General features: G+C 43.4%; 1 protein-coding gene across 3 annotated transcripts in view; it reads right to left on the reverse strand.

The window, feature by feature from the left end:
- Positions 1-24,658, reverse strand: part of arih2 (ariadne homolog 2 (Drosophila)) — a 125,589-nt gene that overhangs the window by 90,497 nt on the left and 10,434 nt on the right. For 2 of the 3 annotated variants that reach the window (XM_068052114.1, XM_068052112.1), the window contains exon 2: positions 11,109-11,438. In XM_068052114.1, coding sequence (XP_067908215.1) covers positions 11,109-11,342 — 234 coding nt within the window. In that variant the 5' untranslated portion in view covers positions 11,343-11,438. Of the gene's footprint in view, positions 1-11,108; positions 11,439-16,926; positions 16,984-24,658 lie in introns of all 3 variants that reach the window. The other variant, XM_068052113.1, reaches the window with a different exon arrangement.

The following is a 24,658-nucleotide window of genomic DNA, read 5'->3' on the forward strand; positions in this document are numbered from 1 at the left end:
AAGGAATGGCAATATAGTTCCAAGTCAGGATGATGTATGACTTGGATGGGAATTTGCAGGTGTTGGTGTTCCCATGCATTTACTGCCCTTGTCCTTCTAGTTGGTAGAGGTCATGGGTTTGGAAGGTGCTGTCTAAGGAGCCTTGGTGCGCTGCTGCAGTGCATCTTGTGCTCACTAACCAGTGCATCTCTTAGATGGTACACACTGCTGCCACTGTGCGTCGGTGGTGGAGTGAATGAATGTTTGTGGATGGGGTGCCAATCAAGCAGGCTGCTTTGTCCTGGATGGTGTCGAGCTTCTCGAGTGTTGTTGCTGCACCCATCCAGGCAAGTGGAGAGTATTCCACCACACTCCTGACTTGTGCCTTGTAGATGGTGGACAGGCTTTGGGGAGTCAGATGAGTTATTCGCCGCAGGATCCCTAGCCTCTGACCTGCTCTTGTATCCATGCGGTATTTATATGGCTACTCCAGTTCAGTTTCAGGTCAATGGTAGCACCAAGGATGTTGATAGTTGGGGATTCAGTGATCGTAATGCCATTGAATGTCAAGGGGAGATGGTTAGATTCTCTCCTTTTGGAGATGGTGATTGCCTGGCACTTGTGTAGCGCCAATGTTACTTGCCACTTATCAGCCCAAACCTGGATATTGTCCAGGTCTTGCTGCATTTCTACACAGGCTGCTTCAGTATTTGAGTCATCGCGAATGGTGCTGAACATTGTGCAATCATCAGTGAACATCCCCACTTCTGACCTTATGATTGAAGGAAGGTCATTGATCTTACTTGCCACTTATCTGCCCAAGCCTGAATGTTGTCCAAGTGTTGCTGCATGCAGACACAGACTGCTTCAGTATGAGGAGTTGCGAATGGTGCTGAACACTATGCAATCAGCAAACATCCCCATTTCTGATCTTATGTTGGAGGGAAGGTCATTGATGAAGCAACTGAAGATGGTTGTGCCTGGGACATTACACTAAGGAACTCCTGCAGCGATGTCCTAAGGCAGAGATGTTTGGCCTCCAACAACCACACCATCTTCCTTTGTGCTAAGTATGACTCCAACCAGTGGAGTGCTTTCCCCCAGATTCCCATTGACTTCAAATTTGCCAAGTCTCCTTGATGCCATACTCAGTCAAATGCCACTTTGATGTGAAAGGCAATCACTCTCACCTCACCTCTGGAATTCAGATTTTTAGTCCCCATTTCCAAGGCTGTAATGAGTTCTGGAGCCAAGTGGCCCAGGCGGAACCCAAACTGAGCATCTGTGAGCAGGTTATTGCTAAGTAAGTGCTACTTGATAGCACTGTCGACAACATCTGCCATCACTTTCTTGATGATTGAGAGTAAACTGATGTGGAGATAATTGGCCAGATTTGATTTATCCTGCTTTCTAGGGACAAGACGTATTTGGGCAGTTTTCCACATTGTCAGGTAGATGCCACTGTTGTAGCTGTACTGGAACAGCTTGGCTAACGGCGCAGCTAGTTCTGGAGTAGAAGACTTCAGTACTACCGCTGGGATGTTGTCAGGGCCCACAGCCTTTGCTGGATCCAGTGTCTTCAGCCTGATATCAGTTTCTTGATATCACATGGAGGGAACAGTCTGAAGATTGGGATCTATTTTGGTTGGGACCTCAGAAGGAGGTCAAGATGGATCACCCACTCAGCACTTCTGGCTGAAGGTAGTTGCAAATGCTTCAAATCTGGTCTTTTCCAGTGACTCACTGGGCTTCACCACCATTGAGGATGGAAATATTTTGGAGCCTCCTCCTCCTCTAGTTAATTGTTTAATTGCACACCACCATTCATGCCTGGATGTGGCAGAACTGCAGAGATTTGATCTGATCCATTCATTATGGGGTTGCTTAGCGCCACCATTTAGCATGCACGTAGACACAAAGACAAAGAAAAACTCATCCATAAACTTCTTTTTGCCAGTGACTGTGCTCTCCTAGCTCAGTACATTCGGTAGACTCTATAAATGAGCGTGGGGAGCAACCACAGCCTCAGAGCACAGACCAAGCTTAAAGAGTACAAAGTTATAGTCCTCACCACCCTTCTGTATGGCGCCAAGTCACGGGTCCTATATCAGCATCATATACGCCTTCTAGAGCGCTTCTATCAGCGTATCCTCAAGCTCCACTGGCAGGACCGCATCACAAACATTGAATGCCTGGAAACAGCCAACATCACCAGCATCGAGGCCATGCTCCTGCAAAGCCAGCTACGTTGGGCAGGTCACGTTGCCCGGATGGACGACAGTCGCCTGCCCAAGATCGTGTTGTATGGAGAACTGACCACTGGTAAAAGGAACAGAGGGGCCCCATGCAAACATTCCCTGAAGAAGTCCCTCTCTGTGTGCCACATCGACCATCACCAGTGGGAAGCACAGGCCATAGATTGTGATGCCTGGAGATGTTACATCAGGAGGGTTACAGACACCTTTGAGAATGAGCGAAGAACCAGCATGAAAAAGGAGGGCAGATCCAATTGCCCCAGCAGCGACTACATCTTTACTTGTACCCGCTGTGGGAAAATCTGCCGGTTACGGATAGGCCTGACTAGCCACCAACGGGCCTACAACCAATGAGTATAACCTTCCCAAAATCTTCGTCCACCAAGAAATGCCAAGAGAGTTATATGTTGTAGCTCCACCAGGTTGGCACATTTTCAGGTATGCCTGGTGCTGCTGCTGGCATGCTCTCCTGGACTCCTCATTGAACCAGTGTTGGTCCCCTAGCTTGATGGTAATGGCAGAGTGAGGGATATGTTGGGCCATGAGAGTACAATTCTATTCTTGCTGATGGCCGGCAGCACCTCATGAATGCCCAGTTTTGAGCCGCTAGATCAGTTCTGAATCTAAACCATTTAGCATATTGATAGTGCCTCACAACAGGATGACGGGTGTCCTCAGTGTGAAAATGGGACTTCAGCTCCACAAGGACTGTTCGGTGGTCACTCTTACCAACGACGTCATGGACAGTTGCATTTGCAACAGGTAGATTGGTGAGGAAGAAGTCAAGTAGATTTTTCATTCATGTTGGTTCTCAACACCTGCCAAAGGCCCAGTCTGGCAGATATGAGGGAGGGCAGTAGGAGGAAATCAGCAGGTTTCCTTGCCAGTGTTTTGCCTAATGCCACAAGACTTCATGGGGTCTGGAGACAATGTTGAAGACTCCCAAGGCCACTTCCTCCTGACTGTATACCACCGCGCTGCCTCTGATGGGTCTGCCGAGGGACAGCAATGGAGGAGTCTGAGACTGTAAGGTATGTAAGGTATGATTCGGTGAATATGACTATGTCAGGCTGTCGCTCGACTAGTCTGTCTCCCAATTTTGGCACAAGTTCCCAGATGTTAGTGAGGAGGAATTTGTAGGGTTGACTGGGAAAGGTGTGCCTTTGCCGTTTCCAGTGTCTAGGTCATTGCCAGGTGATCTGCCCAGTTTTATTCTCATTCAATTTTTCTGTAGTGGCTTAATACAACTAAGTGATTTGCTAAGCCACTTCAGAGGGCAGTTAAGAGTCAACCACATTGTCGTGGGTCTGAAGGCACATTTAAGCCAGCCCAGATAAGGATGGCAGATTTCGTCCCCTGAAAGACAATTGTGAACCAGATGAGTTTTTATGCCAATCTAGTAGTTTTCTGATTACAGAGACTGGAATTTTATTCCAGATTTCTTACATTTAAATTTCTCCAGCTGCTGGGGTGGGATTTGAACTAGTTGCCACAGCATTAGTCTGGGGCTCTGGATTACTAGTCCAGTAACATAACCACAACACTGCCATCCCGCTTTATGTCAAAGTCCTGGAGCTGGACTTGAACCCATGGCCTTCGAACTTGGAGACTACTGCTGAGCCAAGCTAGCACTTATACAAACCTTCAGGAAATTCACTGCTTTCCCTTGATAACTCACTGGTAGTTCTTTTCTTCAATTTCCTCCTTTCCTCTCCCAAAGGCAATGAGCCAGACTGGACAACAGTTCTACAGTCTGCCATCCAGTACTGCATTCACACAATCACTCTTTATATTTTATATTTATTTAGAGATACAGCACTGAAACAGGCCCTTCGGCCCACCGAGTCTGTGCCGACAATCAACCACCCATTTATACTAATCCTACACTAATCCCATATTCCTACCACATCCCCACCTTCCCTTTATTCCCCTACCACCTACCTATACTAGGGGCAATTTATAATGGCCAATTTACCTATCAACCTGCAAGTCTTTGGCTGTGGGAGGAAACCAGAGCACCCGGCGAAAACCCACACGGTTCACAGGGAGAATTGCAAACTCCACACAGGCAGTACGCAGAATTGAACCCGGGTCACTGGAGCTGTGAGGCTGCGGTGCTAACCATTACGCCACTGTGCCACCCAAAAAATAGGCAAGCCAAAAAATACTGTCTCTGGACTATTTAATCACAGATAGCAACGCATCCAATTTAATCCGGTACCCACCTCACGTCCGTAAGAGACAATTTTCAGCCTGCTATACTGAATAGCAACTGGGAGTAGAAACCCTGGTTGACATTCTTGGTGTGCTCTGAGGAAAATTATACCGCCTCTGCTGAGGTGAGCTAACTTGCTAACCAGGGATTTAGGGATTTCTGATCTGTACATCCTAGCATCACACCATATGGTGTTATCAGTTGAGGCAAATGTTCCAAACACTTTGTTACTGGGCCCCTTCAGAGATTCAAGTCCCAAGCATTACACCTCTCATTTTGAAGAAACAGGATTTTTGCACAATTAATATTAGCATAGATCCAGCTGGTAAACCAGAATAGTTCAGCAGTTTTGTCACTTTAGCTGCTTTACTTCTGTGTCGTTACATTTTTACTCCCACAACGATAGCTCTGGTGTTGCTCAAGGATCTCTCCTTGGCCCCCTCCTGTTGATCATCTACATGCTGCCTCTCAGCAACACCATCCAAAAACAGGTCACATTCCACATATACGCTTACAAAACCCAGCTCTATCTTACCAACCTCTCTGTTTCTCGATCCCCTACACTGCCTGATTTTGTTACTCTGCTTATTTGACATCCAGTACTGAATGATCAGAAATTTCCTCCAATTGAAAATGTGGAGGACAGAAGCTATTTCATGCCAATGTGCTATGTTGAATGATAATTTTCTTCAATCCACTGACTGGAGATTAGAATTTTTAAAAACATTTTTTTAAAAAACAGCTCAAAGGATGACTTTGCTGGTAGCTTAGGATGGCCACCTAATTTACAACACTGTATCCTACACTACAAGGCTTGTGAAGAGGGAGACGAAATGTCTGCTCACCTAACAAGAACCAAGATCCAGGAAGTTTAAGGGAACTACGTGTCCTTTCAGCAAGAAATACTGCTAACTGCTATGTTTGAATAACAAAGTGACTGTCATGTGAGCCCCTCCCCATATATGGTTTTAAGCTCATGTTTCTCTGCAGCAGAGAAGCTTCTGGACTCTGACGCATACAGATCCCTCCCCCACCCCCCCTCTCCATTTCAGCTTACAAGCTTCGAGCTCTGCCTGTTGACTGACCACCTTTGCATACACCGGCTACAATCAGAAGCCCCATTGGAGAAAATCATCCATATCGCTGTCTCCAAGAGACCTACTGAACCAGTCATCTACCTCTTCAAACTGAAAGCCTCAGGATCACCGAATTCAGCTAGAAGCCAGCCGAATCACCAAACCCCACAGATTGTATATTCCATTATTTTCTATGGACTCTTAACTCAACTGAATTACCCTTTCCCACTCCAGTGTAATCTATTTGTGTGTGTAAACCTCTAGTGCTGGTGCATGAGTGAAAATTGTCACGTAGTCTATTTTTATTAGTTCAGTTTCAGTACAATAAAGTTAACTTCTTTCTTTGTTAAACTCACGAAAACTTGTCCAATTGGTTCTTATAATCATAGCAAGTAAGTAATCAAACGCCTACTAATCAAAGGCCAGTACATCCACTTTAAGAAAAATTAAACCTAGTGTGGTCAAACAAGGACAGGGAAAAGAGGGAAGCTCGTTGATTCCTTCTCACTTGACCGTAACATTGTCTTCAGTCCATGCCTAAACTCCATTGCCTAGCCACTGACTCCATTCCCCTCTTTGGCCACTGTCCAAGGCTGAACCAGTTAGTAACCTTGGCGTCCTATGTGACATTGAGTTCAGCTTCCATCTCATTTCATCTCCATGACCAAGACTGCCTCCTTCCACCTCCGTAACATTACCCATTTCTACCCCTACCTCAGCTCACCTGCTGCTGAAACCCTCATCCCTGCCTTTGTTACCTCTGGACTCAACTAATCCAATGCTTTCCTGGCTGGCACCAGTATTGCTTCACTGGAATTGCGGTTGAAACCCGTTTACATAGTGCACGGAACTCAGAAGCAGGCCATTCAACCCAACAAGTTTGTGCTGTTTATGCATGTAAACAGAGTTTTCATTGCACTAACAACATAAAGCCAACAAAATTGGAACAGGTCCAAGGAACTTCCCAGCCACTATGTCTAGGGTCCTTCTCACACCCTTCAGTAACTTCTTCCACCTCCCTAGTTTGGGAACCTCTGTACCAAGTTATCAAGGGAACAACCGTCAGAGGTTTGAGGTTTGAGCACGGAACTGAGTAGCTGGGCCTTCATATTGTTTTGCTGTGATATCTGATAAAAACCACTTATCTTTTGCAATGCTTCTGTTGCTCTCTCAATTGACTTCCATCAGATAGACAGAAATGACAACTTTACTGCAATTAGTAATCCAGAAACATTTAACTTTCCTTTTAAACAATAGATTTTCTTGCCACAGAAACATGATACTGTCTACCATTTGATTTATAAACCACTGTACTGCAGTGTTTTTGGTATGGAGTTTTGTTATTTGCTTCACACCATCAATTACTGTAGACAGTGTAGGCTTTTTGCCAAAGCATCTCTTAATCAAACCCTTGGGAATTGCACAAGGGCAGCAGTCAATGTCTGACACAATCTCCTACCCCTGTGGAGAAACAAAGTTTCCACCCTCCCCCACTTGCTGATGCATGGTCAGAGCAGAGTGGGCAGATTAAAGAAATGAAATCTTACCACAGTATATACCCAAGTCTGAGGTAAATCATTATAATCTGGATTCAGATGTAGCAGAGACTTGAAAGAAAAAGCAACAAAATCATAGGAGCTTGCAGCACTGAAGAAGACCATCGGCCAGTCCTGGCTGTTTGAAATTGCTTAGTCCCACACTTACTTTTTGTTTGCGGCCCTGCAAGTTCCTCATCCTTAAATATCAGTCAACCTCCCTTTCAAAATCATCTATAGAATCAACTTCCACCAACTTTTCAGGGAGAGCATTCCAGATCCCGACAACTCAGTAAACATGGTCGAGATCCACAATCAGCCCACTGGGTCCCACAGCTACTGTGACTATACTTGCTCACTCCCCGCTTCCTGTAAGGATTCTATTCCATTTTCCCAGTTTCTCCATCTCAGTCATATCTGATCTGATGACACCACCTTCCATAACACTGCTTCCTCAACCATCGCCCTGGTTAACAGGGCTGTAGATTGTGTCTGTTCCATTTCCTGCACTTTTGCTCTCATCATCTTCTCCTCCCTCCCAAAACCACATTAGGGTTCCCCCTTGTCCTCACCTTCCACCTTACCAGTCTCCACATTCAATGGATCATCCTCTGCCATTTCCACCACCTCCGGCGTGATGCCACCACCAAACACATCTTCCTCTTCCCACCCCTTTCAGCATTCCAAAGGAACTGTTCTGCCCACGACATCTTGGTCCACTCCTCAATTACCACCCCCACCACCCTTCCATGCAAGCTCGAGATGCGCAACACATGCCCTTTTACCTCCTCCCTTCTCACTGTCCAAGGTCCCAATCACTCCTTCCAGGTGAATAAGCAATTTACTTGCACTTCTTTCAATTAACTACACTGTATTCATTGCCCATAATGCGGTCCTTTCTCCAGTGGGGAGTCTAAATGCAGATTGGGTGACTGCTTTGCAGAACACCTCCATTCGGACCACAAGCATAAGCATGAACTTCCCGCCGCCTGTCACTTTAATTCTCCACCCCACTCCCACCTCTCGTCAGTTTCCTACATTGTTCCAATGAAGCTCAATGTAAGTTTGAGGAACAGCACCTCATCTTTCAAATAGGCACTTTACAACCTTCCTGACTCAATGAGTTCAACAATTTCAGATCCTAACATCTGCCCCTTTTACTTTTTTTTGTTTTCTGATGGCAACTGTTGATGATTCTGCTATTCCCATTTAGACTTCCTGTAGTCCCATCTTTTGTTTCTTTACTCGTCCCATTACCATCTCCTTTTGCCTTGCACCATCATCCTTTATCATTTAATCTCTTATGCCTTCCACCCTCAGATCTTCTTTTGTGTTCTCCCCATTCCAGTTTCCCTGCCTCTGTGCTTGGTTAATACTTGTTACATCTGTAAGGAAAAGTTATCGACCTGAAACGTTAACTCTGTTTCTCTCTCCACGGATGCTGTCTGCTGAGTATTTCCAGCATTTTGTGTTATTTCCGGTTTCCAGCATCAGCAGTATTTTGTTTTTCTATTAGTACAAAAAATGCCACAATTGTCAACAATCCCTAATTTATTATTTGAATAATTCTTAAAAATTGAGAGAGAAGTGTTAAAATGTGTGCACTTACTTTACACAGGTCCAAATCGGTCAATAAAGCAGAAAATTCAATTTTATACATAACTTATCAGAACTAGCAGACTGAAAAATAATTTCGCAATCATGACCATCTACTAAAGCATTATAGCAACCAGACCATGTAAAGTGGAGACAAATCAGTCACATTTCTTTGGCACATATTAAGTCCCACACCATGTAATGGTAGACTCCAGTTTGGACTTGCTCTTCATTACACAAAAGTCTTCTGTCTCAACAATGCTAATTTGGAAAGACATGAGGCTGTGGTTTGGCACTTACGCATAAGGAGAAATGGGAAGAGAGAAAAATAAGGCACTTACCCAAGGATCAAGAAAATATCAAAGTGGATAAAATTACATTTGACAAAGACATACATACACATTTTAATTAGAGTACCACAAGTCATAAATATACTCAATTAACAGAATCTCAATGAATTGACTAAGATTATATTCCACCATTCTCAATGAGGAATCTGTTTACGCCACAAGTTTCAAAAGCATTAATAAAAATTCTGAAGGAGCTTGACAGGGTAGACACCGAGGTTGTTTCCCCTGGCTGGGGAACCTAAAACATAGGGGCACAGCCTCAAGATAATGAGTCAATCATTTAGGACTGAGATGAGAAGCAATATATTCACTGAGGATTGTGAATCTTTGGAATTCTCTACCCCAGAGTGTTGTGGATTCTCCATCATTGAGTACATTTAAAGCTGAGATCGATAGATTTTAGATCTCTCGGGAAATCAAGGGATATGGGAAGTGGGCAGGAAAGTAGAGTTGAAACAGAAGATCAGCCATGATCATAGTGAATGGCACAGCAAGCTTGAGAGACTGTATGATCTACTTCTGCTCCTATTTCTTATGTTCATTGTGCAGCATTTAAATGTGAACTTGAAAGGAAGAGGAAAAACAAAGCGTTGGAGAAATATTTTAATGAATCTTTCGTGGTCAAGAAAAAGAAGCTGCTTGGTGTCACTGTAACAATAAGGCCACTAGTTTTCTCTCTTAGGCAAAATGACAAAGAAATCGCAGAGGGCAATCTGCAGAACTCTGGTAGAAAGCCCAGAGTCCCTGAATTTGACATTGAATCGCCACAGCCCTGTCATTGACTAAGTGGCACCATAACTTGATCCTGTCAGATACTAAATGGTCTCCAACAAGTAGTAAGTATCCATGTATCATAACATACAAAAATAAAATCTGAATTCAATTCAGCCCATGCTGCCCGTCAGCTTGAAGGGAAACTCAACACAACTAGGGATTGAGTGGGACGGAGCCCTATCCAATACAGAAATAACTGTGGTATCTACAAGGCAGCGAAAGTGGCTTACAGCAACTGAATAAGTTATATTCTGTCCTGAGTGAATGAACTTGGATTTTACCAGCCTTTGAGGAACTGCATCATGATTTTGGCCATTTCTCTTCCTCCCACCCCAAACCATGTGCATCAGGATCTAGTGCTCCCTCTGATATTTCAGTCACTTAAAAATTAAACATAGCTTTGGCAACACCACTAAACATAATGGCCTGGATTTTGCACTGGTAGCAATGGCGAAACTATCAGCATGCACCATCATTACTCCTCTGAAACTGACAGCAACATCTGGAGTCCACACGTGCCCTGTTAAACGCAGAAATCCAGACGTCCACTGTCAGTGATTTTATGCTTCTCCATAGAGTGCGCTGTTGAAGTCTCTCCCAGACTGCAATCAACTAGAGAGCAATGAACTGACCAGAACTGGTCCTTTTATGCTATTAGCTTGACTGTAAAAATGCTTGAAAACGCTATGCCTCGTTAAATGAAGTGCAACTAGGGTTTTTAATGGCGTACTATGTTCATGATTATTGCCAAAAAACCTTTGTAGCCCTGAAATACTATTTTAACGACAGGGAAAGAGTAAGGAAGTGGGACTAACTGGATAGCTCTTTCAAAGAGCCAGCACAGGCAAGATGGGCTAAATGGCCTCATTCTATGCTGTATGATTGTAATCCATTGCAAGACTACTATTTACGGGACGAAGGGAGGGCACAAAGAAGTAGTGCAGCCAGCTTTCCTACTGCTGACTGCATTCCAGACACACCTGCTGCAAAGTATGCATGTATGGGTATCACATGAGGACCAGAATCAACTTGAACCATGTATAAGCAAATAGCCTGCCAACACTGAATCAGTCCATTGCTGAATAAGTGCCAGTTGAGCTGTCATCCAAGAAATTATACCACAGCAAGAGTTAGTGAAGAGAAGAAAATCTACAAAGGGTGGAACATAGACTGGAAATAATTTTGCTCAAATTTCAATTAAAATAAGTTCTCACAATGAGCTGTGCTCAAGTTCTTCTAACTTTTGAAAGTAGACACCTGACATTTGGAAATGGTCAAACTTGCATCATTTGTCAGAAAGATGCACTAAACTTCTTCCAAAGCCTTACCTTCAGAGCATCTGCCATGGTGTCAACTTGTTCGTTCAGTACATTTTCTGACTCCTTGTACGACAGACAAGTGAACTGATATTCCTCTGGATCAAAAGCATCTGCACCTTGCTGCTCCACATCACTCTCCACCCCTTCGTAATAGGCACTCATATCAACCTGATCTTCCTCCTCAGAGTCTCCATTATAGTCATCATTACTGTCAGAACTCTGGCTATTCATATCCACCGACATGGTGACAGCTGAGAGAATTCACCAAACCCAACAACAAAATGTAGTATTTACAAAGAGTCAGCGATCAGATCCACTCTTCATCTGTCTTTTGGATGACTGGAAAAAAGAAACCAAAACCATCAAGTTAGCCATAACAATAAAATAATTCTCATTTCCTTCCCTCCTCTCCTGAAAGCACTGATCTGTGCTGAGATATGGTTCCACTGGCCCTGTCATCTAACCCTCACCCAACCCCTCAAACGTTCTAATCCAAAGGATTAAATAACTTATCAAACCCAGTACATACACACAACAGGTTATTGATGATACAGATAGTGGTGTGACTAATGCAAGATGTTCATTTTGAAGGATCAAAAACTGTAAACTTAATTAAGAAATACAGTTACAGAGATTAGTTGATTACAAGCCTTGGAATGAGAAGGTCATGGGTTAAAGTCCAGCTCCAGAGACTTCAGCATATAACCTGTGCACACTTCAGTGCAGTACTGAGGGAGCATTGCAGAGTCTGAGGCCTTATCCACCTGATCAGGTAGATGCAAGTGATCACACAGTACTAAATGAAGAGCAGAGCCCTCTGGTTTCTTCGTCAATGTTTGCCCTTAACTAACAGCAGAAACAGATTGTCTGATCATTCATTTGTTATGTGCAAAGTTAACTGTTACATTTATTTACCCAATGGAGATTGCTCTTCAAAAAGTAATTTGTTAATTATAAAGCACTTCAAGACATCTTGAGGATGTGATAATGCACTTCTAAATTCAAGTTCTTTCTTTAATATGGTTGAGGTGAATAGCATTGATGCAGTTAAGGGGAAGCTGGATAGTTACAGGAAAGGAAGGATACAAAGTATATGTTGATAGGGTAAGATGTAGTAAGGTGGGAGGAGGCTCATGTGGAGCATAAACACTGGCATAGACCAGCTGGGCCAAATGACCTTTTGTGTCATCATACTTTTGAATTATCGTCAGCATACATGACAAAAAATCCAGCTTGGTGTAGAAATCCTGCTACAATGCTCAGAGGGTTTAATCCTGTTTTACTAGCTCTCTGATGGCTGTAGATTAGCGCACTGCTTGGTATGTCTGCGAGTCATCCAGACCACAAGGTCCCAGGTTACATTCATGGTATGGGCTGAGTCAATAGATATCATGGGACAACTATTAGAAGTTCTACAGTTGGACTGACTGCCTCTAGGTTAAGGAGGTGGTGGGGAAAAATAAATCAGCTGGACATTCTGTTCTTGATCACTATCCAATGGCCTTAGTATAAGAAGGCATCAGACAAGGATTGCGTTCGGTTGAACACAAACACACCACATAAAATCGCTTGGATTAAATTCTTACACAAATTATAAAAACAGCATGGAAAATTCTAGAAAGGCAATTGCAAAATCAAATACCAAAGAATAATTCAGTTATATTTAGCTGAGTGTACAAGGTGTCATGAGAATTTCCGCAGAGATTAATGGTGGCTCTGTGAAATTTATACTCAACTGCACTGCTGAGCTTTCTACCTCTACTGGGATTTCTATAAACGTAAAGCTGATAGTGTAGAATTGATAATAAATTGAAACTTGGATGAGAATATACTTATATAACACTACTGTGAAGGCGCATCCAGTGAGAGCATCTTTACGTATCTAACACTCTTGTGAAGGACAGGCATTACAATTCTGACAGACATACTACCAGCCATGGGAGCAATGGGTGTTGAAGACTATCTCACAAGTAGAACATGGCATATTCATCTGAGTGGGCGCAGGTACAAATTTTCCCTGTAGCATATTTGTGCCAATGATATTGTACCAGAGGGCAGGCGACTGTCACATAACGCATTGTGTGCACTAGTATGTTGGACATGGAACGATAAAGATGTGAGCTTTTAAACTTGTAGCCTAAGCTGAAGAATGAAACACAAGCAATGTAAATAAGGAGCAAGCTGATCTTTTAAGTTCCATTCTAGTTGCATAGTGTTCATTATTTTAATCTCACACAAGCTCACACACTTCTTTACAAGAAAACATGAATAGGATCATAGGAAATAGGAGAAGTAGGCCATTCAGCCCATCGAGCCTGCTCTGCCATTCAAACAGATCATGGCAGATCATCTACTTCTACACTATTTTTCCCCACTATCCCTATATCCCTTGATGTCATTAGTATTCAGAAATCTATCAATTTCTGTCTTGAACATGCTCAATAATTGAGATTCCACAACCCTCTGGGGTAGTGAATTCTACAGATTCACCAACCTCTGAGCAAAGAAATTCCTCCTCATGTCAGTCTTAAATGGCCTACCCCTTATTCTGAGACTGTGTCCCCTGTTCTAGACTCACCAGCCAGAGGAAACATCCTATCCACATCTATCCTGTCATGCCTTGTAAGAATTTTGTAAGTTTCAATGAGATCACTTCCCATTCTTCAAAACTCTAGAGAATACAGGCCCAGTTTCTGCAATCTCTCCTCATAAGACAATCCCGCCATCCAAGGGATTAGACTGCTGAAGCTCCGTTGCACTCCCTCTATGGCAAGTATATTCTTCCTTTGATAAGGAGACCATAACCGTACATAATACTCCAGCTGCAGTCTCACCAAGGCTTTATACAACTGAAGCAATACATCTTTACTGCTGTACTCAATCCCCTTGCAATGAAGGCCAACATACCACCTGCCGCCTTAATTGCTTGCTGCACCTGCATACTAGCTTTTAGTGACTCATGAACAAGGATACCCAGGTCTCTTCCCAACCTCTCACCATTTAAGAAATACTCTGCCTTTTTGCGTTTTCTACCAAAGTAGAACACTTCACACTTATTCACATTATATTCCATCGGCATGTTCGTGCCCACTTAGCCTATCCAAATACCCTTGAAGCCTCCTTGCATCCTCCTCACAACCTGCACTCCCTCCTAATTTTGCCTCATCAGCAAATATGGAAACATTTCAATTGGTCCCCATATTCAAATCATCTATATATTGGAAGGAAGTAAAGCTGGTAACAGGAGGTAGAAAAGTAGCAAGTGACATTAGAAGGCAGGCGAAACAAAGGCAAGCATCAATTAGACTTAGAATGCAGAATGTCAAGACAAGGTTAAGGGCACGCTAAATGAATGCACACAGCATTCACAACAAGGTAGATGATTTAAAGGCCCAAATAGAGGTAAATGGGTATGATCTAATTGCCATAACGGAAACGTGGCTACAGGGTGACCAAGACTGGGGATTGAAGAGTCAAGAATATTCGACATTTAGGAAGGACAGGCAAAAAAGGAAGAGGTGGTGTTGCACTGATAAGGAGGGATGGGATCAGTACATCGGTAAGGGAGGATCTCGGATCAGAAGAACAAAGTGTGTAATCTGTTTGGGTGGAGCTAAGAAACAGCAAGGGACAACAAACATTGGTAGTTGTTGTTTACAGGCCACCAAACAGTAGTGGTAGTGAGGGGCATGGCATTAATCAGGAGACTAGAAAAACATGTAGTATAGGTAATACAGTAATCATGGGTGATTTCAATCTGCATATAGACTGGATAAACCTAATGAGCACTAATGCTGTGGAGGACAAGTTTCTGCAGTGTGTTGGGGATGGTTTTCTAGAGAAGTATGTTGAGGAACCGACTGGAGAACAGGCTATTTTAGATCTAGTTTTATGTAATGAGAAAGGGCTAATTAATAATCTTGTTATAAAAGAACGTTTAGGGATGAGTGACCATAATATGATAGAATTTGACATTATGTTTGAAAGTGAGGTCGTTCAATCTGAAGCCAAGGTGTTAAATTTGAACAATGGAAATTATGAAGGCATGAAGGGCAAATTGGCTGAGGTGGATTGGGAAAATACATTAAAAGGTGTGACAGTACGTAGGCAATGGATAGTCTTGAAAGAAATATTACATAGTTTGCAGCAACTATACATTCCTCCAAAGCACAAAAACCCCAAAAGTAAAGGCAGTCAACCGTAGCTAACAAAGGAAGTTCCGAAGAAGGGTCACTGACCCGAAACATTAACTCTGCTTCTCTTTCCACAGATGCTGACAGACCTGCTGAGTGATTCCAGCATTTCTTGTTTTTGTTTCAGATTTCCAGCATCCGCAGTATTTTGCTTTTATATAAAGGAAGTTAAGGATTGTATAAGATTAAAAGAAAAAGTCTATAATGTTGCCAGAAATAGCAGTGAACCTGAGGATTAGGAGGATTTTAGAACACAACAAAGGAGGACAAAGAAACAGATAAAGGGAGAATAGAATATGAATGTAAGCTAGCAAAAAATATAAAAATGGACTGTAAAAGCTTCTACAGGTACGTAAAAAGGAAACATTTGGCTAAGACAAATGTAGGTCTATTACAGGCAGAGTCAGGAGAATTTAGAATGGGGAATAGAGAAATGGCAGAGAAGCGTCTGTCTTCACTGAGGAAGCTACAAGAAATCTCCCAGAATTAGAGATCCAAGGGATTAGGGTGAATGATGAAGTGAAGGAAATTAGTATTGTTAAGAAATAATTATTGGAGAAATTAATGGGGCTGAAGGTTGATAAGTTCCCAGAACCTGACATTCCACATCCAAGAGTGTTGAAAGAGGTAGCTATGGAGATAGTGGATGCATTGGTGATCATCTTCAAAAACTCTATAGACTCTGGAACGGTTCCTGCAGATTGGAAGGTCGCAAATATCACCCCACTATTTAAGGGAAGGAGAGAGAAAATAGGGAACGACAGACCTGTCAGCTGTTGGGAAAATGCTAAAATCTATTCTAAAGGATGTTGTAAATGGACACGGATAATAATGATCTGATTGGGCAAGATCAACATGGATTCATGAATGGAAAATCCTGTTTGACAAACCTGTTGGGAGTTTTTTGAGGATGTTACTAACAGAATTGATAAAGGGGAGTCAGTGGACATGGTATACTTGGATTTTCAGAAGGCTTTTGATAAAGTCCCCCGCAGGAGATTGGTTAGCAAAATTAAAGTACATGGGATAGGAGGTAACCTATCCTTAATCCATGCCAGTATGTTAACAGCTAGAAAGTAGGAATAAATGGGTCATTCTCAAATTGGCAGGTTGTGACTAGTGGGGTACCACAGGGATCAGTGCTTGGGCCCCAGCTGTTCACAATATACATCACTGATTTGGATGTGGAGACCAAATGTAGTATTTCCAAGTTTGCGGATGACACAAAACTAGGTGGGAATGTGTGTTGTGAAGAAGATGCAAAGCGGCTTCAAGTGGATTCGGACAGACTTAGTGAGTGGGCAAGAGCATGGCAGATGGAATATAATGTGGAAAAATGTGAGGTTATCCACTTTGGTAGGAGGAACAGATGTGTAGAATATTTCTTTATTATTAAGAGATTAGGAAGTGTAGATGTACAAACAGACCTGGGTCTTTGTTAATAAGTCACTGAAAGCGAACATGCAGGTGCAGCAAGCAATTAGCAAGGCTAATGGTATGTTCGCCTTTATCGCAAGAGGATTTGAGTACAGGAGTAGTGAAGTCTTGCTTCAATTGCATAGAACCTTGTTTAGACCGCACTTGGAATAGTGTGTGTAGTTTTGGTCCCTTGACTTTAGGAAGGATATTCTTACCATAGAGGGAGTGCAACGAAGATTCACCAGACCTGTTCCTGGAATGGCGGAACTGTCCTATGGAGAGAGAGAGATTGGGGAAACTGAGCCTGTATTCTCTAGAGTTTCGAAGAATGAGAGGTGATCTCATTGAAACCTACAAAATACTTAAAGGGTAGATGCAGCTAAGATGTTTCCCCTGGTTGGGGAGTCCAGAACCAGAGAACACAATTTTAAAATAAGGGGGAAGCCACTTAGGACAGAGATGAAGAGAATTTTTTTTACTCAGAGGGTTGTGAATCTTTGGAATTCTCTACCCCAGAGGGCTGTGGAAGTGGAGTCATTGAGTATGTTTAAAGCAGAGATTGACAGATTTCTAAATACAAATGACATAAGGGGATACGGGAATAGTGTGGGAAAAAGGCACTGAAGCGGATGATCAGCCATGATCATACTGAATGGCAGGGCAGGCTCGATGGGCTGAATGCCCTACTCCTGCTCCTATGTTCCTAACAGATTGTAAACAGCTGTGGTCCATATGCAGCAAGACCTGGACAACATCCAGGCTCAGGCTGATAGTTGGCAAGTAACATTTGCACCACACAAGTGCCGGGTAATGACCATCTCCAACAAGAGAGAATCTAACCATCTCGCCTTGACATTCAATGGGAATACCATCGTTGAATCCCCCACTATCAACATCCTGGACCATTGATGACAAACTGAACTGGACCAGCCACAAAAATACTGTGGCTACAAGAGCAGGTCAGAGGCTAGACATTCTGCAGCGAGTAACTCACCTCCTGTCTCCCCAGTGCCTGTCCACCATCTACAAGGCACAAGTCAGGAGTGTGATGGAAGACTATCCATTTTCCTGGAAGAGTGCAGCTCCAAAAACACTCAAGAAGCTCAACACCATCCAGGACAAAGCAGCCTGTTTGACTGGCACCCTATCCACCACATTCAAAATTCAATCTCTCCACCACCGAGGCAGAAGTGTGTACCATCAACAAGATGCACTGCAGCAGCTCACCAAGGCTCCTTTGACAGCACCTTCCAAACCCGCAACCTCTACCAACTAGAAGGACAAGGGCAGCAAATGCATGGGAACACCACCACCTGCAAGTTCCCCTCCAAGCCACACACCATCCCGACGTGGAACTGTATCGCCGTTCCTTCACGGTCACTGGGTCAAAATCCAGGAACTCCCTTCCTTACAGCACTGTTGATGTACCCACATCTGATGGACTGCAACGGTTCAAGAAGGCAGCTCACCACCACCTTCTCAAGGGCAATTAGGGATGGGCAATAAATGCTGGCCTAGCCAGCGACGCCCGCATCCCATGACTGAATTTTTTAAAAAGCACTGATCCTTGCAGTTCTTTCTTTTGGGCCTCCTTATCTCGAGAGACAATGGATACGCGCCTGGAGGTGGTCAGTGGTTTGTGAAGCAGCGCCTGGAGTGGCTATAAAGGCCAATTCTGGAGTGACAGGCTCTTCCACAGGTGCTGCAGAGAAATTTGTTTGTTGGGGCTGTTGCACAGTTGGCTCTCCCCTTGCGCCTCTGTCTTTGCAGTACCCCACTAGTAACAGCCTGCCATTCTGAGAATGAACCATTTATTCCTACTGTCTGCTTTCTGTCTGTTAACCAATTCTCAATCCATTCTCCCAGTTTCTCCGTCTCCGACGCATCTGCTCTGATGATGCTACCTTCCATGACAGCGCTTCGGATATGTCTTCCTTTTTCCTCAATCGAGGATTCCCCCCCCAATGTGGTTGACAGGGCCCTCAACCATGTCAGACCCATTTCCCGCACCTCAACCCTCACCCCTTCCCCTCCCTCCCAGAACCGCAACAGGGTTCCCCTTGCCCTCACTTTCCAGCCCATCAGCCTCCATATCCAAAGGATCATCCTCCGCCATTTCCGCCACCTCCAGCGTAATGCCACTACCAAACACATCTTCCCATCCCTTCCCATCAGCATTCCGAAGGGATCCTTCCCTCCGTGACACCCTGGTCCACTCCTCCATTACCCCCAACACCTCGTCCCCTTCCCATGGCACCTTCCCCTGCAATCGCAGGAGGTGTAATACCTGCCCATTTACCTCCTCTCTCCTCACTCTCCCAGACCCCAAACACTCCTTTCAGGTGGGGCAGTGATTTACTTGTACTTCATCCAACGTAGTATACTGTATTCGCTGCTCACAATGTGGTCTCCTCTACATTGGGGAGGCCAAACGCAGACTGGGTGACCGCTTTGTGGAACACCTCCGCTCAGTCCACAAGCAGGACCCCGAGCTTCTGATTGCTTGCCATTTCAACACTGCTCTCATGCTCACATCTCTGTCCTGGGATTGCTGCAGTGTTCCGGTGAACATCAACGCAAGCTCGAGGAACAGCATCTCATTTACCGATTAGGCACGCTACAGCCTGACAGACTGAACATTGAGTTCAATAATTTCAGAGCATGATGGGCCCTCATTTCACTTTTATTTTTAGTTATTTTTTTCTTTTTCCTTTCTAAATTTTTTTTTTCTGTTTATTTTATTTTATTTCATCTTAGTTTGTTCAGTTTGCTTACCCACTGTTTTTTTTCATGTTTGTACTTGCAGCTATTGAATTTTCAGTCCGTTAACACCCTATCTGTACTAATGCTTTGTCTTTCAATACACCATTAACATATTTTTTGTCTTTGCTCCACGACCAGCTATTCTGTGACCTTGTCCTATTTACACCTTCTCCTTTGTTATCTCTTGCCCCACATTTTAATATTTGCTAGTTCTGAAGAAGGGTCACTGACCTGAAACGTTAACTCTGCTTCTCTCTCCACAGATGCTGCCAGACCTGAGTATTTCCAGCATTTCTTGTTTTTATCTCAATCCATTGCAATGTATTACCCCCAATCCCATGTGCTCTAATTTTGTTTACTGACCTCCTGTGTGGGACCTTATCAAAAGCCTTCTGAAAATCCAAATGCACCACATCCACTGGTTCTCCTTTATCTATGCTACAAGTAATACCCTCAAAAAATGCCAACAGTTTTGTCAAACATGATTGCCCTTTCACAAATCCATGTTGACTCTGCCCAATCATATCACTATTTTCCAAGTATCTAATTATCTCATCCTTCATCATTGATTCTAACAATTTCCCTACTACTGACGCCAAACTAACAGGTCTATAGTTCTCCATTTTCTCTCTCACTTCCTTCTTAAATAGTGGGTTACATTGGCTACTTTCCAGTCTGCAGGAACCCCTTCAGAATCCACAGAATTTTGCTAGATAACCACCAATGCACCCACTATCTCTACAGCTACCTCCTTCAATACTTGGGACATAGCTCATCTGGTCCAGGGGATTTATCAACTTTCAATCCAATTAATTTTTTCAGGGCCTAACTCTTTATTGATGCTAATTACTTTCAGTTCATCATTTTTACAAGTCCCTGGTTCCCTATTTCTAGGGGTTTTTTCTGTGTCTTCCTCCGTGAAGACAGACACAAAGTAATTGTTTAGTCTCGGGACCATTTCCTCACTCTCCATCACAAACTCTCCTGTCTCCACCTGCAGTGGACCACATTCGTCCTTGCTCATCGTTTCCTTTTCACACACCTAAAGAAGCTTTTACAGTCTGCCTTTATGTTTCTAGCTAGCTTACATTCATAATCTCTTTTCCCTTTATCAGCTTCTTGGTCCTCCTTTGTTGAACTCTAAATTGCTCCCAATCACTTTTTTTCTGGCAACCTTATAAGCCACTTCCTTTGACCTAGTGCGTTAACTTTGACCTTAACTTCTTTTGTTAGCCACAGTAGATTCATCTTTCCTGTTGGGCTTTTGCGACTTAGTGGAATGTATATTTGTTGTATACCATGTAATACTTCTTTAAATGTTAGCTATTGCCTGAGTACCATCTAATCTTTTATTTCCCCAATCCACCATAGCCAACTTGCCCTTCATACCTTTGTTCAGACTTAAGACCCTAGTTTCAGAATGAACTAGATCTCTTTCAAACTTAATGTAGAATTCTATCATATTGTGGTAACTATTTCCTAATGATGAAGGTGACACTTTGTTTTTCATGTAGGCCAAGGACAGCTGTAGCACTACAATTACTTTCATAGGATGTGCAAAGCTTATAATGCGATGTCTAGGTTGGTCATCAATTCAATGGCTTTCTGAGATGCTGAGTGGACAAATAAGGTGCCTTCCACAACAGATCTCAGTGCGCAGGTTGATGTGATGTGTTCCATGGTCTGAGACTCATGGCACAATCTAATTTCTGATCAGCCCTCGTCTTCCACTTATGGCTGCATTGCCCATGCCCAGTGCAAATTCTGTTGAGCACTGGTTCAAGGGAGCTCAAAGCCAGGGACCTCTGGTTTTGGGTTAATGATAAGATGTTTTTTTATTTCGCATGGGTTCCACGAGTCCATCTAACTGGATAGTGGGTTGGTATCAGCTGCATTTCGCAGACTGGCCTGCGCGATTTTAAACATTTTTTTGGTGGGTTTTTCAAGACTTTGAGTGGGAAGGTTGGTGCTGCTCATGACATTTTCCATCTCACAGAGCACTATGGCATCATGGCAAATGGCAGGCAGGACAAAGTGGGACAGCACCAGGAGCAACTCAGTTGCAGTAGACTTAAGATCCCCAACACTGCCCTCAAAGCAGCAATCAGCTGCACGTTCACGATCTTTGTGTGGCAGCTGCAGGAGCATGAGACAGAGCAGCATTCTGCAGCACAGCAGACTAGGACCACTGTTGGCGCACAAAGTGTTCTGGTTGTGATCTTCCGTGACGTTCCATCAAGGTTTGGGATAAGGTACACCCTGGTTTTTACTTTTTGGCTGGTGTTGACAAGATGAGGCCGACAGGTGCGTGTCCTGTCCAAAGTGACACAAAGGTATTCTGGGTGGGAGTCATAGGTAAGCTGCTTTCCGCAGAAGGACACAAGGATGAGTTCTTTCACGGCAACGTTATTGTTCACATGGAATGCCGACAGAGTTGTCTTCTCTGGATTGGGGCAGAAACACCAGGTCCAGAAGTCCCAGTAGGTCCAAGTCGCTGACATCTTTCTTGCTTCCTCCGGCGTTTATGCCTGCGTCAGCAATGCTATGTCATCGGCGTAGATGAACTTCCGGGATTTGGTGCACGGCATGTCCGCCATTATATATGTTGAAAAAGACCAGTGCAAATCCAGACCCCTGCGCAAGACCACTGTTTAGGCATCTGTGTTTGGCTGGTCTTATCACCAAGATGAACATGGGACTTACAGTGACTGGTTACGATGTTGATAAGCCTAAACTTTTGGGGCTCTGAATAAGTGTTGAAAGCGTCAGTTGCAGGCCCTTGCCCAGACAGTGGCATATGCTGATGGCAATTCTATGAAGGCAGCTCCAGTCTTGAACCCTGCCTCAATGGTTGTCATGAATGCAAGGACCTAGTCAAAACAGCTTCTTTCTTCTCTGAAGCCCACTTGCTTGTTTGGGAGAGTAGCTTCTAAAACTAGGTTTATTTGGTTAAGGATAAGCTGTTCGACCACCTTGTAGATCACAGACACAAGAGGGATGGGGCGGTAGCTTTATCGGATCATGGGCAGGTTCTCCTGGCTTTAGAGGGACAATTACTTTGGAATGGTGCCAAACTTCTGGGATTATCCCAGTGTCAAGGATATTGGAGTTGAGTTGATGACAAACTACATGTGGTCTCCGTGTGTGCTGGTTCATCAAGAACTTGCCAGCTAAAGTCATCAAGACAATGACCAAACATGGCCTCCTGATCTGAAAAGCAAGGAAGCAGCAGTATTTGTCTACAACCGAATTAAAAAATGAAAATTCCCAGTTTTCATTTCACAACTTTTAAATGACAAACTGTCGCCCCTAAACAGGCACTACTTGCAATCTTTGAGTTAAAATGACGTCTTTTGCTAGACCATTCAAGTTTGTTCAATTCACCTGCCCCCACCTTAATGTTGTGCTTAATATGAAGCATCCCTAGGTCAAGTGTAATGTGGTTTGCTACTGAGGAAAACTGCCCTCCCACCCGTCCATCCCTACTCCACCTCCAACTTCAGAAGTGCATGGCTATAGCACCAGGGTGACATTTTTCTATTTCTCCACCAACACCCCACCCCAAGAACCATCCTATGATATCTAGGTATCTGAGTGGGACCGGAAACTCAATGCCAAAATCTCTTTACTTTTATGCTGTGGACCAACACCTGTTAGGAACCAGATTGAGAAAGCCTAAATTTCACGCAGGACCTTTACATAAGAAAAACATTTCCATCCAACTGGTCAGGGTTGAAGCAGAATCTGTACCAAATCTCAGGATGTGAATGGTTACTACAAGAACCAGAAAATATGAGGACCACAGACATTAGCGCAAGAATAAGAGAAAGACTGAACAGGCTGGGGGCTCTTTTCTCGAGAAAAGGGAAAACTGAGAGGTGACCTTTAAGATTATGAAAGAGTTTGATAGAGTAAATTTAGAGGACAAATGAGATCAGAACTAGGGGTCATGAATAGAAAAACAGTCACTAATAAATTCAATAGAGAATTCAAGAGAAATTTCTTTATCCTGAGTGTGGTTAGAATGCGGAACTCGCTACCGTAGGGAGTAGTTGAGTCAAATAACATAAATGCATTTAAGAGGAAGCTGGATAAGCACATAAGGGAAAAAGAAAAAGCAGGATATGTTGATGGGGGTGAATGAGGAGGGGTGGGAGTAGGCTTGTGGAACAAATACCAAGTGGCCCATTTCTGTGCCGGTAATACTTTATTAAAAATACTTCCTAATACTTTGAATACAGGTATAAACAGAAGGAGCATAAAATGTGGCAGAGACAAGAGAAGCTCTCATTGTTTAGGCCCATGTGCAAAATCCACTTCGCCCTTCCTACCTTGGTGCCAAATTACTGGTAGTCAAGAATCAAATACTGACGGCATACCAAACAAATGTTGTTCTCGTTACTCAGACAGAAAACACGTTTTCAAGGACTTAATGCAACTGGCACTTGACAACCCTGGTATTTATAACTCTTGTCCATCTGTGAAGACATTTCACTTTTGTCTCTGCTAAACATTTATAAAAAGGTTTGATGGTGCAGCATCTCCACCAGTTAGGACAGTGAGTAGCTGAGCCATACAGGCTTGGAAGGCTCCAGTTTAATCTCCAACTTATCTAATTCAGGCCATTGATAGGGGTCCATAACTGGTTGCCTGATTTAGAGAAATGATGAAAAAAAAAAATGACCTGGGAACTTCCTGCTGGACGTCACCTTGCATGTGGATGCCACGTGAAGGCAGGATCAGACTCAACAGTGATGCACATCCAGTTGAATAGTTGACCAACAATCACCATTTAGGCTCCTACTCAAAGAATGTCACTTTGGCAACATAGCAGAGGGCAACCTGTATTTGTGAGGCACAGCTCAGACTGGAGTCAGAATCTCTGGGAGAAAATGAAAAAGTAAAATACATAGAAGTCAGATTGCACTTCCTGGAGTGTGAAAGATGAGACATAACAGTTAATATCCAGCTGGGTTAATACGGAGTGGTTGAAAATTGAAATTCCATTTATAAGTCTTATTCAACCTTGCACTCATTAGTATATTCATGGTTACTGCAATACATTATCTTGAAATATTTAGAGGAATTAACAAATTGTTAACAGGTAAACATTAGTTTAAAATGTACCCCTGGAATTATCATTGAAAAATAGCTTCAGTACAACAGTTTACTGTCTTTCTCATT

The sequence above is a fragment of the Heterodontus francisci genome, chromosome 19, assembly GCF_036365525.1.
Source record: "Heterodontus francisci isolate sHetFra1 chromosome 19, sHetFra1.hap1, whole genome shotgun sequence".
Classification (NCBI taxonomy): domain Eukaryota; kingdom Metazoa; phylum Chordata; class Chondrichthyes; order Heterodontiformes; family Heterodontidae; genus Heterodontus; species Heterodontus francisci.